The sequence below is a fragment of the Magnolia sinica genome, chromosome 7, assembly GCF_029962835.1.
Source record: "Magnolia sinica isolate HGM2019 chromosome 7, MsV1, whole genome shotgun sequence".
Taxonomy (NCBI): Eukaryota; Viridiplantae; Streptophyta; class Magnoliopsida; order Magnoliales; family Magnoliaceae; genus Magnolia; species Magnolia sinica.
In genome coordinates, this window is record NC_080579.1 from 1618352 (window position 1) to 1636138 (window position 17787).

At 41.1% G+C, this 17787-nt stretch overlaps 1 protein-coding gene across 6 annotated transcripts; it reads left to right on the forward strand.

Moving 5' to 3' along the window:
• Positions 1-10358: 10358 nt before the first annotated feature.
• Positions 10359-16206, forward strand: LOC131250790 (uncharacterized). Of its 6 annotated transcripts, none has more exons than XM_058251107.1 (5): positions 10359-10416; positions 11229-11328; positions 14123-14247; positions 14857-14965; positions 15148-16205. In XM_058251107.1, the coding sequence occupies exons 2-5, from the start codon at positions 11238-11240 to the stop codon at positions 15153-15155; spliced, it is 333 nt and encodes a 110-aa protein (XP_058107090.1). In that variant the 5' UTR covers positions 10359-10416; positions 11229-11237; the 3' UTR covers positions 15156-16205. The 6 variants fall into 6 exon arrangements, 5 of the variants coding, with proteins under 5 accessions (XP_058107090.1, XP_058107087.1, XP_058107088.1 ...); XM_058251105.1 differs by lacking the exon at positions 10359-10416 and adding an exon at positions 10854-11085 and having other exon boundaries at positions 15148-16206; XM_058251104.1 differs by lacking the exon at positions 14857-14965 and having other exon boundaries at positions 15148-16202.
• Positions 16207-17787: the final 1581 nt, after the last annotated feature.

The following is a 17787-nucleotide window of genomic DNA, read 5'->3' on the forward strand; positions in this document are numbered from 1 at the left end:
GGAGTCTTTGTCCATAGTTAGGGAATGATATAAACCATGCCAAAGAAGAAGGTACCTTGCACCAGGAGGTAGGAAGGGCGTGCGCAGCAGACAGTAGGGTCGGACAGACAACAGGAGCGTGCACAGACAGCAGGGGCGTGCACGTGCGAAGCATACAGCAGGGTCGGACGCAGCAGAGAGCAGGGCTGGACAGGGCTGTTGACGCAGCAGACATTAGTAGGGCGTGCACAACAAGGATGTGCGCAACCTGGGGATGATCGGTAGACCTAAGTCTTAAGTGGGTCACACACGACTTAACCTCATGGGAAAGCCCCATGAGCTCCACCACATAGATCTCATTATAATTCCATTGATGCATGGGCCTGTAACACCCCGTACTTTTAGTACTCGGGTGTCACCACGTAAATCCAAATTAGTTTACATATATGCATTTACCCACATAATTTACCTTACATGTCACTATCCAATAACCCTCAATCTATCCATCTTAACCCTTAGATATTAGACTATGACAACTCACAACATCATAATATGATTTGAGATCAATCTGTCCATTTGATTATCACAAGTTGAACTAAATGAAAATCTTATTTGTATAATCTTGAGCGTGATGACATCTCATTATACACCTATTTAGTACAATCGAACCGTATGAAACCAATGTAGGGATCAAAATCACAAGATCCACCATTCATAGGTTTACAACGCCCCGTAGAAAGATCCATCTTATTCAACTCCCAAATTTCACCTAAAACATTCATTAGGACCCCTAAAGTTATTAATAATGAAATACTAGGCAATCTAATTGTTGGATTGGTTTATAATGGTCCTAACTCCTAATGACCTACATTGTGGCCCACAACATGAATTATATATATAGTGTGCAGACAATAGTAATAATAATACAAAAATGATATAAATACATATATACACATAACAAAATAAATGAAATAAAATAAAATAATTATTATTATATGGGTAGTAACAAGTCTTGAAGATGTGGACAACCCATAGGGCCACTTTAGCCGTTAACGATCGATTTGCGATCAATCTAACTACCAGGATAATTATAATCATCCGTTAAGGGTCAAGATATGGTTGGCATGGCCCACCTGGGTCTCACCATTGACCCGAAATGGGGCCAGGGTCCTTATGAAGGGTTCCTAATGTGAATGGACAGTATTGATTACAATACTGACATCTCAGTGGGCCCTTATAAGGTGCATGTGCACTAAGGATGCTGGTACACGAGCCACACTGGGACCAAGCCTTTTTGCAAACAAGAAATATCTCCCGCCTTTCTCTCCCTATTTGAAACCGACACTGTTCAAGCCCATAAGTGACCCGCCATGATCGTTTTCTAGACCATCCGGTCCATTCAGTTTCTCTGTGGGGCCCGGCTTAACCAAATAGTATAGCCGTTTGACCACTTGTAAACAGACGAAGAAGATTGAATGCCACCGTCCATCCTTGCCAAGAAACGGCCCGACCCGAGCTTGTGGAAGAAGGGAGGGAGAGAACCACCCTTCCTCTTTGGGAAGGACGAATCTTAACTGTCCATTGGGGAAACAATCTCAACTGTTCCCTCTCTCTCACTTCCTCTATAAGATGGGCCCTGTAGCCCTAGGAGTTTGCACAAAGAGAGAAGAGCAAAGAGAGAACGTAAGGGAAAGAAAAACAGAGAGCCGTTCTCTCCTCCACAGGTGACCATTTCTCCTTCCAAGTTTGCACGAAGAGAGAAGAGCAAAGAGAGAACGTAAGAGAAAGAAAAACAGAGAGCCGTTCTCTCCTCCACAGGTGATCATTTCTCCTTCTTCCTTCTTTCAGTTTCAGCTAGAATAAGGCCTCTGGGATATCTGTATCAGGCTGAAAGCTAGCCAACCAATGGCCATGCTTTTAGATGGAGAACAGACCATCAGAAACACTGTTGAAATGAAAGCTACCAAGCCTTTGTTTTGGGCTGGGACCGACCAAACAATGGTCGGGTCTCAGGCGAACATTAGGCCGAATGTTGGCCATAGATAGGCTGGAAACCAGCCAAGGGATGGCTGTGTTCACACCTAAAATGAAGTAGTTACGTGGGTCCCTATTTTGCACTGGAGCCGAGCCAGTCCATGGCTCTATTTCAGTAAGAAGTCCAACCCTGTTACAACACCCGTGTGGGGCCGGGATCGAACCAGCTAATGACCAAGTTCGGCACCGAAGTTTTGGCGGGTCGCTAGATGTATAGCTGACTGGAACCGGCCAAACAAATGGCCCTGTTTTCAAGCTAATGCCAGACCAATGACAGAGGTAATGTGGAGTTGAAATCGAGCCAGTCTATGGCCTGGGTTTGGTGTAAAATCGATGGCTGAGATAGGAGCCAGATTTGACCAACGTCGGGCCTGGACATGGTGGTTGGGATCGGTCCAAACTGGACCAAAGATGCCCCGGAACCCGGCCGCAAATAAGCTTGATGCAGCTAGGAACGTGCGTCGGTGGCCTTGCTGGAGACGCTGCATGGTGCTCCACGTAGGCCCCACTCTCTGTAACTGCATGCTGCTGAACACTTGCTTTAGGCGTTTACAGAGACAAGGAATTTAAACATAAAAATATGAATACAAATCTCCATAAAATCTGCCGCTGCCGATATCCTTCAACGTCTCTCCATTGATTGAGGCCATATTACCTCCACTGATTGAGGCCTTATCGTCAACCTCATCACCTCCACTAATTAAGGCATTATCACTTCCACTGATTGAGGCCTTATCACCTCCACTGATTGAGGCCTTATCACCAATCTCATCACCTCCACTGATTAAGGCCTTATCACCTCCACTGATTGAGGCCTTATCACCAACCTTATCACCTCCACTGATTGAGGCCTTATCACTTCCACTGATTAAGGCCTTATCACCTCCACTGATTGAGGCGACAGTTGCTGAGTTGTGACGTGTGCTAATATCCTCCCGCAAACTATGCCGGGGTTGGAGGCAAAGTTTGGTTCGGAAATAATAAAGGGCGACCTTTGACATTGGCTTAGTAAAGAGGTCTGCAACTTGGTTAGCAGTGGAGATATGTCGAGTGATAAGTAGACCAAGCGCAACGCGTTCACGCACAAAATGATAATCCAACTCGATATGTTTACTTCGTGCATGGAACACAGGATTAATTGTCATATGAAGAGCACTAAGGTTGTCGCAGTAGAGTATGGGAGGAGAAGCCATTGGAATGCGGAGATCTTTGAGAATGAAGGTCATCCATGTGAGTTCAGCTGCTGTGTTAGCCATGGCTCGGTACTCTGCTTCGGTGCTTGATCGAGAAATTGTATGTTGCTTCTTTGCACACCAAGAGATGAGATTTCCTCCAAGGTAGGTACAGTAGCCAGTAGTGGAACGTCTTGTAGTAGGACACCCTGCCCAATCTGCATCTGAAAAAGCAAACAGATTAAGTGTAGTGTTTGAAGAAAAATGTAGTCCTATGTCAATAGTTCCTTTGACATATCATAGGATACGTCGAACCATTTTCAAATGTGCCAAGGTAGGAGCATGCATGAATTGAGATACATAGTTAACACTAAATGAAAGATCAGGGCGTGTTAGTGTGAGGTACTGTAATGCTCCAACAAGTCCACGATAGTAACTAGGGTCTTCCATAAGAGTTTCAGTTGATGAGGTTTTTGTCTTAGCTTCGAGAGGTGTACTCATGGGCTTGCAATCTACCATGTTAGATCGTTCAAGTATGGTAAGAGCATAGTGTGACTGAGACAGATGAAGACCATTAGAAGTTGGGGAGATTTCTATGCCAAGAAAATGATGAATGGCTTTGATACCATAAAGAAAAAATACCCTTTCTTAATCAATTGATTGCAACGTGAACACTTACTTTAGGCGTTTACAGAGACAAGTAATTTAAACATGAAAACATGAATACAAATCTCCATAAAATCTGCTGCTGCCGATATCCTTCAACGTCTCTCCATTGATTGAGGCCATATCACCTCCACTGATTGAGGCCTTATCGCCAACCTCATCACCTCCACTGATTAAGGCCTTATCACCTCCACTGATTGAGGCCTTATCACCTCCACTGATTGAGACCTTATCACCAATCTCATCACCTCCACTGATTAAGGCCTTATCACCTCCACTGATTGAGGCCTTATCACCAACCTTATCACCTCCACTGATTAAGGCCTTATCACTTCCACTGATTAAGGCCCTATCACCTCCACTGATTGAGGCGATAGTTGCTGAGTTGTGACGTGTGCTAATATCCTCCCGCAAACTATGCCAAGGTTGGAGGCAAAGTTTGGTTCAGAAATAATGAAGGGCGACCTTTGACATTGGCTTAGTAAAGAGGTCTGGAACTTGGTTAACAATGGAGATATGTCGAGTGATAAGTATACTAAGCGTAACACGTTCACGCACAAAACGATAATCTAACTCGATGTGTTTACTTCGTGCATGGAACACAGGATTAATTGTCATATGAAGAGTACTAAAGTTGTCACAGTAAAGTATGGGAGGAGAAGCCATTGGAATGCGGAGATCTTTGAGAATGAAGGTCATCCATGTGAGTTCAGCTGCTGTGTTAGCCATGGCTCGGTACTCTGCTTCGGTGCTTGATCGAGAAATTGTATGTTGCTTCTTTGCACACCAAGAGATAAGATTTCCTCCAAGGTAGGTACAATAGCCAGTAGTGGAACGTCTTGTAGTAGGACACCCTGCCCAATCTGCATCTGAAAAAGCAAACAGATTAAGTGTAGTGTTTGAAGAAAAATGTAGTCCTATGTCAATAGTTCCTTTGACATATCGTAGGATACGTCGAACCATTTTCAAATGTGCCAAGGTAGGAGCATGCATGAATTGAGATACATAGTTAACACTAAATGAAAGATCAGGGCATGTTAGTGTGAGGTACTGTAATGCTCTAACAAGTCCGCGATAGTAACTAGGGTCTTCCATAAGAGTTTCAGTTGATGAGGTTTTTGTCTTAGCTTCGAGAGGTATACTCATGGGCTTGCAATCTACCATGTTAGATCGTTCAAGTATGGTAAGAGCATAGTATGACTGAGACAGATGAAGACCATTAGAAGCTGGGGAGATTTCTATGCCAAGAAAATGGCTCTGATACCATAAAGAAAAAATACCTTTTTTTAATTTCAATTTATTACAACGTGAACACTTGCTTTTAGGCGTTTACAGAGACAAGGAATTTAAACATGAAAACATGAATACAAATCTCCATAAAATCTGTTACTACCGATATCTTTCAACGTCTCTCCATTGATTGAGGCCATATCACCTCCACTGATTGAGGCCTTATCGCCAACCTCATCACCTCCACTGATTAAGGCCTTATCACCTCCACTGATTGAGGCCTTATCACCTCCACTGATTGAGGCCTTATCACCTCCACTGATTAAGGCCTAATCACTTCCACTAATTAAGGCCCTATCACCTCCACTGATTGAGGCGACAGTTGTTGAGTTGTGACGTGTGCTAATATCCTCCCGCAAACTATGCCGGGGTTTGAGGCAAAGTTTGATTCAGAAATAATGAAGGGCGACCTTTGACATTGGCTTAGTAAAGAGGTCTATAACTTGGTTAGCAGTGGAGATATGTCGAGTGATAAGTAGACCAAGCGCAATGCATTCACGCATAAAATGATAGTCCAACTCGATATGTTTACTTCGTGCATGGAACACAGGATTAATTGTCATATGAAGAGCACTAAGGTTGTCGCAGTAGAGTATGGGAGGAGAAGCCATTGGAATACGGAAATCTTTGAGAATGAAGGTCATCCATGTGAGTTCAGCTGCTGTGTTAGCCATGGCTCGATACTCTGCTTCGGTGCTTGATCGAGAAATTGTATATTGCTTCTTTGCACACCAAGAGATGAGATTTCCTCCAAGGTAGGTACAGTAGCCAGTAGTGGAACGTCTTGTAGTAGGCAACACTAAATGAAAGATCAGGGCGTGTTAGTGTGAGGTACTGTAATGCTCCAACAAGTCCGCAATAGTAACTAGGGTCTTCCATAAGAGTTTCAGTTGATGAGGTTTTTGTCTTAGCTTCGAGAGGTGTTCTCATGGGCTTGCAATCTACCATGTTAGATCGTTCAAGTATGGTAAGAGCATAGTGTGACTGAGACAAATGAAGACCATTAGAAGTTGGGGAGATTTATATGCCAAGAAAATGATGAATTGGTCTCTGATACCATAAAGAAAAAATACCTTTTTTAAATTTCAATTGATTGCAACGTGAACACTTGCTTTAGGCGTTTAAAGAGACAAGGATTTAAACATGAAAACATGAATACAAATCTCCATAAAATCTGCTGCTGCCGATATCCTTCAACGTCTCTCCATTAATTGAGGCCTACAAATCTTCATAACATTTATTGTCGTATCACTAACCTTATCACCTCCACTGATTGATACCTTATCATCAACCTTATCACCTCCATTAATTAAGGCTTTATCACCTCCATTGATTGAGGCCTTATTAGGAATTTAAACATGAAAACATGAATACAAATCTCCATAAAATCTGTTGCTGCCGTATCCTTCAACGTCTCTCCATTAATTGAGGCCATATCACCTCCATTGATTAAGGCATTATCGACAACCTCATCACTTCCACTGATTAAGGCCTTATCACCTCACTGATTGAGACCTTATCACCAATCTTATCACCTCCACTGATTGAGGCCTTATCACCAATCTCATCACCTCTACTGATTAAGGCTTTATCACCTCCACTGTGGGTCCCACCTGGGATTCAGATCTCGGTGGGGTACATCACATACATCAGTAGGCCCCAACTGTCATGCAGCTTTCTGAATACAGCTTCCACGACATGCAGGAGAAGACCCTGTTTCTCGTGGAGCGCTGATGGGCTGTCTACCAACCTGGGCCTTGCGCAAATTGCAGGTGGGCCCTACTAAACCGCAAATGGGCTTCACTATGCCAGGCCACCATGGGCCATTTAAGTTGGACCGTCCATCAAGGAGGTTGTATCCCGAAAAAGGCCCTGGGCCGGACATCCAGATCTGGGCAGCTCCTTTTGTCTCCTTCCTTCTTTATTTTATATAATTATATGGGTATATATATATATATATATACACACATACGTATAGGAATATATACCTGATAGAATATATAGATATGTGGTGGCCCCACATGGGACCCACCTGTGAAGTGCATAAGTGGTGTGTGTGCACCAAAACGTGGAAATAGAGGGTCCTGTATATGTACAGTTGAACGCTCCTCTGCCAATCAGTTCACGTAAACTAATTGTAAAATTTTGAGATCTCTCCATGGCTGATGAATCTGGAAAATCTGAATGGTCCACTTGGAGCAGAACCTCATAAAACCCCCTGGTTCCCATTTTTACCTTGAACCAAAACTTGGGTGGGCCATGATTAATGCAAACAGTTTCATCCCTTAAACTGCATTTATCTTTGCTATGGCCCACCTGAATGTTAGATCAGGATGAAAATTTACCCCCTAAGGTTTCTTGGGATTCCACATCTTATGGACTGTTCGGATTCGACACCCATGTCACATGTGTGAAGGTGCACACGTGCCTAGGTGCATAGGTGGGCATGCCTCATATATTCATGCATGATGAGTCCTGCACGTGTGGAACCCACATTTGTGCACACTGAATATAGACCGTCCAAGGTCGGGATGCAGTGCGCCTGGACACACATCCACACCATCCGCCCAGAGCTCGTGTGATACATGTATAATATACATATATATGTACATACGTACCGTAGGTTGCAAATATCATATACATGACATATACGGGGATACACTGTGTGATGTACATGAAATAGAAGTAGTGTGCTAGCTCACCCATATGATGGTAGGCCATGTATGTAGGCCCCACCATGATATAGATGCTTATCTGCACGTCTGTGCAATGGACCCCACCAACTAAATAACTGTATATTGTGTCCACTCGTTAGAACAAGTATTGACGGGCCTAAGCTCCTCTCAATGAGGACTAGACCATCACGATTTGGGCCTTTCGACTAACCATGGCGTCCTGGAATCATAAAACTTATCAACTAATGCAAGGGATCTCTCTAGGAATCTATTCAAGTAATGCAGAAACGCTAGCTTCTCGAGAAGGCTCACACCAAAGGACACCCTACAACGTATCTAGTGATGATTCTTTCACCTTAAGCTTTCCACCCTTAACTAGACCAGAAATAGTAACTTTATTAGAGTAAATGGCTAGCTAGACTAATGATAAACTGTGTGGAAATAAACTGTATTCACTTGATTTATCTGTTTAACATGATAATTCTCTTGCTTACTATTGTTTAAGATTCTTGATTTTCTCTGAACTGCTTAAGTGAATAATCTAGTCCTTTATGTCATGAAAATTCAGGTGTTGTATATTGATAGGAATACATGTGTCAATCCATATTTCCCTTTCATACTGCAATATATGTTGCTGTGACACACATACTGCTAAAATCTTTCCATGGGAAGTCCTAGTAAAGGAGAGTCCGTGCTTGGGGTGTAACTAGATTAGTTGTAATATAAGTAGGCCCTTGACATGGAGGTTTTGGTTGTGGTGCTTGACCACGGGGTTTACCATTCATGTGTGGTTTCACCTTAATAGACTTGGGATGGACTCCATAACCCTTCTAAATACCGATGTTTATTCGTTTTTGAATCATTCGTGCATATGTTTAAATCGTCACTTTTGGTAATTTCAACAATTCACCCCTAGTCGGCATTGATGGTATCCCCCTTATGTTGAATTGATTGACCACATGTTAGTAGGTGCTACACACACCCTAAGACGGTAGTCTCATGGGCCAAGGATGGTGGTAATGGGACACTATGCTCGAGCCGTTGGCCTACGCTGGGCCATGTGCTCCCCGTAGTGACAGTGAGCTTACTTAAATTGGCTGGTTGCAAATGGACTAATAATGGGCTGACAAGTCATGTATACATGGCATATTTCGATGACTTGGATCACTTTGCCCTGCGATTACACTGCGTGTTTCGCTTATGACCAGTCATTCGATTATAATATTGACTCGGTTTATCATGCCCTACGATTATGTTGCATGTTGCGCTGATAACCAGTCTTATCCTTGGGTGACGATCCCAATGTCCGTCTGGATGTTTTTCTCGGGACATTGTCCGTCCGGATGTTTTACCTAGGCCGACGATTGCATTCATACATTCATGTATTTAAAAAGACTGCATATACTGTGTTTTGGATTATCTGTATGCTTTTATGCTATTCCTTGTTTAGGGCGGCGGTGTGTAATCTTAGTGGGAATTCATACTGAGTTGGCCACTCATTCATCAAATATAAAACCGTACAGGTAGTACAGGTGGCTTAAGTGATATGCATGTTTAGACTTGATAAGGAGCAAGGTATGATCACCAGGAATGCTTGACTGTATGCTTGAAGGAGCTGTGTGATCTTGCGGCTTATATTTATATGCTTTCTATTATTCCTCATGTATTAGATCAGGTAATTCTTGTATTTGTAAATTTTGAAGACATTGGTTTGTATAAGTCATTATGGGCATATTTGAATGATAATAAAAAAAATTTATGTCAATTTGTCCACACTACGCTCATTTGCTTACTTTGATAAAAGAAAAATATTATATTTGACCATCCTTTAAGGTTAACACTCGGGTTTTTGGGGCACGGGTTATATACTCGGGCTTGGTGCGGACAGAGCTTGGGACGATCAGACGAGCTTTGTGAGGGCCGGATCTGACAGGGGAGTGCCGGATCTGACAGACGGTGGTGCCGGTGATGAAGAAGATGCTGGATTAGGATTGGTATGACTCTGATACCATGTAAACAAAGCAAAAACAATGAAGGCTTTGAGGAAAATGATTCTTCTTTGCTTTTCTGTATTTGAGACAACCCTGAAGGGTTGAATTTATAGAGTTTTACCATGCAAACAAATCAAAAACAATGAAGGCTTTAAGGAGACATTGTCTATTTATAGAATCGGCTATACAAGGCAAGGCATGTGGCCTGTCTAACAGTTACAAGCATCCAAACGAGCCCATTTTTCTTTTTCTAATTTTATGATTTTTTTAATCTTTTAATATTTGTTGGTTTTGGGAACGGTGAAGGGACGAGTCCTATTGGTATCAGCTATACGATTTGATCCAATACTGGGACGAGTCGCACCTAGAAACTGAATTAATGAACTTAGGTTCAATTGGGGTCAGTTCTTTGATGACCATGATCTTTGTTTTTGATTGGTTAGACGATCATGATCCTTGTTTGGCTATTATCTCGTATCTATTCTATTGATTTCATTTCCTAGATAATGCCGGATATACTTGATAAATTTTGAAACTTGGTATTTGTGGATGAGTCCATTTGATTGCATTCCCAAACACCATTGGATTGGAGATACACTATGATTTTAGGTAGACATCCAAAACAAAATTCATTTGGGTGGCTTCCTTTTTTTCCGGAATCTGGATGTAGAATGGGTGCATTTCTGCTCTTCAACAATTTTTCGAGATGGAGCAAAGGTCGAACGCCTCCAACTGTCTCAAAGATTGGAAATTTCCCAAATCATGCCAGTAAAGAACATACCATGTTAATACACATTTACGGGCATTTTTTAATCTATACCAACACAACCATAAATAAATTCATACATATATTGTGATGGATCTTGACAATGCTAGGTGATTACTCTATGGACAAGAAAAAAAGGATGGTCTAATACTCAAATATCTTTATTTATACTCTGAATTTGGAATGCTATAAGTGGCGAACAGAATGCCTAGATAGATATTCTCTATAGGTATGCTATAAGTAGCTAACAGAATGCAATGCCTCCTCCTAGGGACGGTTGGTCGAGCTGGAATGTCGGCTCTGTGAGGGGAAGCACATAGGCTTGTGTCTTTTGGTTCTATTGGCCGGGCATGGAGGGGTCGTTTGCATGCTTGTAAGTTCTGTAAGTGGGAAGTGACTTACTGGCAAGTCACTTATAGGTGGTGTTTGGGGGAGGAAATTCACTTGTGTGTAACTTATAGGAAAAATTGCTAGGAAACTTCATGGGACTGGGAGTGAGAAGTCACATATCTGTAAGTGATTTATAGCTGAAAGTCACAACTTAAAAACTTAAAGGCATCCAAATGACCCCTGAAGTTGGTCATCACTGTCTTCTTTGGTTGTCCTTTGAGAGTTGTTTAACTTATGAGTTTCGACTCTGTCAAACTTTTTGCAGGGTTTCATAATGCAGGATATACTTCCTGAGGAGCTCCAAACTGCTACAAAAACCTTAGAGCTGCCAATTTCCATGCCAGCTACCCAACATGATTCATATGGTATGTGTCTTAGTCACTGTAGTTGCTTTTATTGCTAGATTCTTTAGCTTGACATACTTCTAAAACCAAGTGGTTTGCTACTACGCACTTCATGTGCATGCCATCGTGCACGTGTATTACAAATTTGAGCCATGCATAAGGTAAATCCCACCACAGAGATGATTGATTTAGGGTAATAGTAATGTTGTCAAATCGCATATGCTCTTTTAGAGCCTTCAACTTGTACCAACTCACTCCTAACCTGTGCAATTCTTGATCTTTGTTGCACATGAACAAACCATCTCCTTCTAACCGGCACAGTTCTTGATCTCCATTGCACATAAACAAACCATGTTTACTTTCCCCCATCTTATCCCTAATCCGTTGCGGCACATCTCCATCATCATCATCATATCATCATGATTATTGTCATCATCTTCGGAGTCATCTCCTGCTTCAACATATACTTTATTTTCTTTTGTTTCTTTGTCATTTATTCCCACTAATTATTCATCCACATCCAATGGCTGATCATTTTCTTCTTGTATCTCCTTGATCTCGTCTTCTTCTTTAGCATATACGTTTGACTTAAACTTTCTCCAGGTGTTGATCCAAATGGGGCATCCTCTACTTTGGCTCATGTTAGGTCCTTGCCTGCAAATATGAGGTACTCTTATCTCTACAAGCCATTTACTGTCTGCTTCCAAATCATCTAGGCAAATGGGATCATAGAAATTAGGCATTTCTTGCCCAGCTAGGAATCATTCCTACAAGTTGCAACTTTTAATTGTATTGGATGAAGACCGGGTCATTTAGCTTATTTTGTTCAAGGCGATTCCTTTTTTGGTGTGAATTTGTATAAAGTTTGAATTGATAGTGAATTAGTGATGGGATATTTTAATATTTGATTTAATTACTCTAAATCCAATATTAGAATCTGTTCAAAATCTTACCATCTCGAACATGCCCCAGTTGCACTCGCAACCACTTGCAAAACATATGAGGCCAAGAATTTTCATGGACAAATTCTTCAATGTTGGATCCTGTTTGGGTCCACTCTATATATTCCCCACCAAATAATTGTTTAAATAACAGTTAAAGTAAGTGAGACTTTGTTTTATATATATATATATAAGAAAGCTAAGTTAGAGTAACTCTTTAAGACATTTATAGTTAGCAATTTCATAATTCTATGCTGGATTGAGCTCTATGCCCAGTCGTAGACCCATCAGCAACATCTGTGCGAAGGAGCAGAGTTCTTTTTGCTCCTCGTCATAGACCCATCAACAACATCTATGCATAGGAGCAGAGTTCTCCTTTAGCCTTTAACATGATTACAAGTGTAGACAACCCATAACCACCCCCCCACCGCCTCCCCCCCCCCAATGGTTGGTGTCAGGTGTAGAGGGTCTCATCATCCCATGGTGAGATCTAGAGAGCAATCTCCCATCCTCCTTTGACATGTACTTCCCCATGAGATACGATGGCTCTATTAGTGTACACCAAGGCTATCACGATCCTCTTGGTTTTAAACACTCCCAAGATGAAGAACCAAGAACCTAAACCTGTCCAAGGCCACGTCGTATGACCTCCCACTCTGATTTTACCTTCTAATCAAGGGTTTTCCCCATAGATGTAATTAAGGACCCATGCTAGACCACGGCCTGGAATGTTAACGACACCGAACATTAATGAAAGGTACTCAGCTTGACTTTCTGTGGGTTCATAACATGCCAGCATTTGCATTTGCAAATAGACAAGATTTTGAAATACTCGATAATTCGTTCAAGGACAGCAATGCCTCCTTGATGCAATCAAGGAACTCCAGAACCTTTACCAAAAATCATCCCTTTCTCGCGGCTCGCTAGCTAATCAGGTATCTGACGCCACTGCACTCCCAATGGTTAACGGAGGGAGGGAGTTCTGGCCTTGTAACTTGAAAAAGTGAGAGCCTTCTGCTTGACCTTGTAGTCTTAGATAGAATGAGAGACGAGTAAGAGATGTAAGAGAGAGTGAGAGTATTAGAGAGAGAGAGAGAGAGAGAGAGAGAGAGAGAGAGAGAGAGAGAGAGATTGAATATTAGAGATATATAACTCCTAACAGTTGGAACATTTTGCCATTGCATATTGAGTATGGGATGGCATTATCGCATAATCATGGATTCTGCAGTTGCTTACTTCTCTAAGCAATCGCATAGAGCCCAACGGTCTAAAAACCACATGTGCCACTATAGCACACACAATCCATTCTCCCAAAATGGCACATGCGATTGATCACATATAGCAGCACTGGTTGCTGGAAACTCTATTCCCTTGTAAAGTTTGCTTTATTTAGTATCATTTTTGTTCTGTAAAAGAAAAAACAAAAATCCATCTGGTGGCCAGGATTGTCCGATTGGGGAAGATATTGGAGCATGACCATCCAATAGAGGAGGCCCTCTGGACAACGCCTTAGGTTACCATATGGTGGATAGCACCTGTATTGAACCAGAAAAAAAAAAAATTTTTAAAAAATAAAAATCATTTCTTATGATTGAGCAGCATGCAAGTTTCAAAGCTCATGAATAATATCTCTGTACTATTGAGGTTGGCTATCGAGTGGTAGAACTCCTTGTCGCCCTTCAGTAGAATCAATTTATGATAGTCAAGATTTGGTGCTTTGAGAATCTGGTGAGTATTGTTGGGAACTATCCCTATTCTGATTGGGTGATTTCCCACTTCTTCTTGTTTTTTGTTTTTTTTTTCAAATTCAGTGTCTCCTAAGCTTTGACTCTCTTGAAGAAACTCATGAAGTTTATTCATTTGACTGGTTACAGATAATGGTGATGGAGATGATTTGTGGTGTGAAGATGGTTCCTTTTATATTGTTTCCGATGATGGCTCTGGTAAAACATCTGATCTGGACAGGGAGTGGGAGAGGAGGCACAACCAATTCCACACAGTATCCTAATGAATTACGCTAATCTGCATGTCTGAACCCCTGAGTTATTTGCATTCGTCCAGAAGAGGCTTGCTAATTCTACTGACACTTCTACTAGTTCGCACACATGGCATACATGAAAACCATGCTGTTAATCAGGTGGGCCAAAGCTTATAGATGCTCTAGCCCAAAAAATCATCCTATCCCATTCATCAGGTTGGCCACATGTTTATGGAAAATGGATGGTTTAGAAAATAGCAAAGAATATGATGCGGTAGAGGATTTAGCCAGGAAAGGATTTTCTCTAATCTGTTTCTGGGGTCTCCCTCTTTTGTAGTTCCCTTTCTTTCTTTCTTTTTTAATGACATAGTTTCGTACACTTTGAAAAAAGAATTTAAAAAAGGGAGGAAAAGGTGAGCAATCCGCATTCAATGTGTTTGTTTGGACTGCTTGATCATCCAATATTTCTAATTTATGGGTTAGGACACCTTGAACACGTTGCACGCGTTGCATGTGTGCCTACGGATTCGCGTGTGGTCAGATTAGCTAGCCTCTATCTTCAAAGTAAAATAATAATAATAATAACTTTGATATTTGGATTCTTGATGAGTTTTTGGATTGGTTATTGAGATGGTCTCACGACAGGTAAAGAAGCTTCTACAAAAGAGGGTTTCGTTGGCGGCTTTAAGCAGTCTGTGCTTATTGGGTACAAATGGGGCCATGTTAGAGGTGTCTCCAGGTTTTAAAAAAGAAAAAAAAAAAAAAGAAAGAAAGAAAAAATGGAGAAAATTTACCTCTTCTGTTGCCAATCTCTTGACATGTGACAATTTCAATTCTTCTGCTAATGTTTTTCATACTGGTAACATGAACTAATTTCATTTTGTCTTCAATGCCTGTTTGGTGTCGACAACCTTTATGAAGTGCATTAGCTCTGCTTCCAGATCATTTGAAAGAAAAGATGGAAGGAGAACTAGAAATGAGAGAGAGGCTTCAGAACTTGTATGAGTCCGTGCACTCCATTTCAACGAAAGATGCACTACAGTGGTTTCATGATGACATCTTGGGTAGCGGATCAGAGCAACCTCATAATCACTTGGAGGGAAATGCTGATGTAGCAACCATGCCGGATGATATTTCACGATGCAACCAGCTGGAAAGGTTTTCAAAGGAGCTTGAATCCCTTCTTCGCGAGTGTCCTTCCATTGAAGTGCATCCGGCTGTGGACCGAAAGACAGTTATATGACTTTTTTCTTACAAGTTGGAGATTTTTCTGCTTGTAAATATGGCTTCTTTTTTTTTTTTTTTTTTTCTTTTCTTTTCTTTGTGTGTGTGTGTGTAATGTCAGTTATTGTTAGGATCTATTCGTCCCAACCGCATATACAGAAGTTGTCATTGTATTTATAAGCTATGCTGCTTTCATTGGAATCTATCAAAACAAGCTTCCTTTTGTAGAAACTGAAGCAGTGGTTTCTCATTGACTATATGCAGTTTATGTACCAATCTTAATTTTTATTTGGTTTAGCTGTAATGCTAATCATGATCTGGATTGCATTGGTTCTCAATATTAAAAAATCGCCATTTCTTTAGTGTTTATATGGTCTTTGCCGCTTGATTCTCTGTTTTTGCCTCTATTTATTTATTTTTATTTTTAGTTGTTTCATTTTATAGGGGGAATTTATTGATGATATAAATGATTTCGCACCACATAAGGGGGATTGTTTCGTTTGTTGGCAGCGTATGACGACCATTTGCTTGCATGAAATCCAAATGCCTAAATGGGTGGTGAGCGACTAGCCCCAAAATCAGATTGATTGGGCAATCCTGAAATCTGATCAATGGACTTTCTTGTCGAATTTCAACTGACTACTTGTTTCCATTGTCCATTAGATGTACTCTTCAATTGGACCCAAAAAAATTTTAAAAAAATTCATCGGATGTCTCCCAATTGGCCAGCTACAATTGGTGCATATATGCCACGTGTACAATAATTGTATGCATGTGTATGCATCATCGCACTGCCAGAATATCAAGGTTTCTCTCATATATGACTGGTTTAGAATCAGTGGCTTCAACATAAGTTAACAAATTTTTGCATTTGATGGGGATATGGTAATTCTGTTGATTTAGGCATTTGGACAGGGAGAGTGTACTTGAGTAGGATTTTCTCTGAATGTCTTTGGAGTCCATGAGCCTGCTGAGACATTGGTTTTTGGCTATTCAGGCCTCCCTTTAATTGCACAGAATTCGGATTTGGAGCTGCGCCAAACATTATTATTGATGATCTATGACCTGGGACATTGGTATTATTTTTGAAGATTTACTCATGCAATTGACAGTTTCCTTGAATGATAAATGACAATTTCCGGTCTAGTTTCTGAAATCTGGGCTAATAAACTTGATTGGTCTATTTCTGAAATCTGGGTTAGTAAGCTTATCAAGTTTCATTTAGTCGATGGCAGTCAGATTTTCAACAGTCCACCTTTTCTATCTTCTTGAATCAGTTTCATACTTGCTGCCTTTTCTATCTTCTAGAATCAGTTTTCTACTTGCTGAGCAATATTAGAAAGGGATACGAAAATGGTTACGTAATGGTAATGGTGGTAACTGTTACACGTTATGGGGCTAAAATGGTTATATCAGCTGTTGCAGAGAAAAGCGCCCATAAAGGCCTTGTAATGTCCCTGTGACGGTCTGTAATGTCGCCAAAACAGTTTTTTTTTTTTTTTTAAAGGCCATAACGGCCTTTACGGGCCTTTATCATAATGGTAAGAACGGTGGCTGTTAGGGCCACCCTTACCGTCTTGGAATACCATGAATATCAGTGAAAACAGCCCCATGATATGGTTTTCTAACACAACCATTTATGTCCCATCTGCCTGTTATTGCCTAATTAGGTCCATCAACATTGAAATAAATAAAGATTTGTCACCCAAACAAAAATATTCTTGCTTGTTTATTTCAATTCCTACCAATGGAAAGCCTAAATAGCCATCTGCAGACATCACTTGGGGTAATGGACTCTGAAAAATTTTAAAAATGAAAAAACCAAACAAATATATCATCATAACTTAGCATTGTTTGAAGGTGAAATAGCGGAGCATTCCACCCCCATTGAAGAAATCAAACACCACACTTTTATTTTCATTACACAACCTCTAATAACACACCCTACTTATTTTAAGAGTCAAGCAGTGTTTGGGAAACAATTCATGCAATCACGCCCCAGACTCGGTGACCGGACTCACAAGGAACCTGATAGCCGGTTCTGGCCGCAACAACCTATATAGTACCCCATTCTCGGTTCCTGGTTCAGGTTCTGATCCTGGGATCCCATAAGGAGGATTTCCATAGCATAAATTTAATCCGATAGATCATACCCAAGATCATAATACAGTAATCTCAGAAAGTAACCATATGAACGCATTGCAAAATCTACTAAAAATTTAAACTTTTACAGGTACATAAGGCTCAAAAGGAAATACATAAGGTAAGAAAGGAAGAGAAAAGTCTACAACAGGTCCTCGCATGCTCCAATCCAATGCCCTACCGCTACTGTGCCGA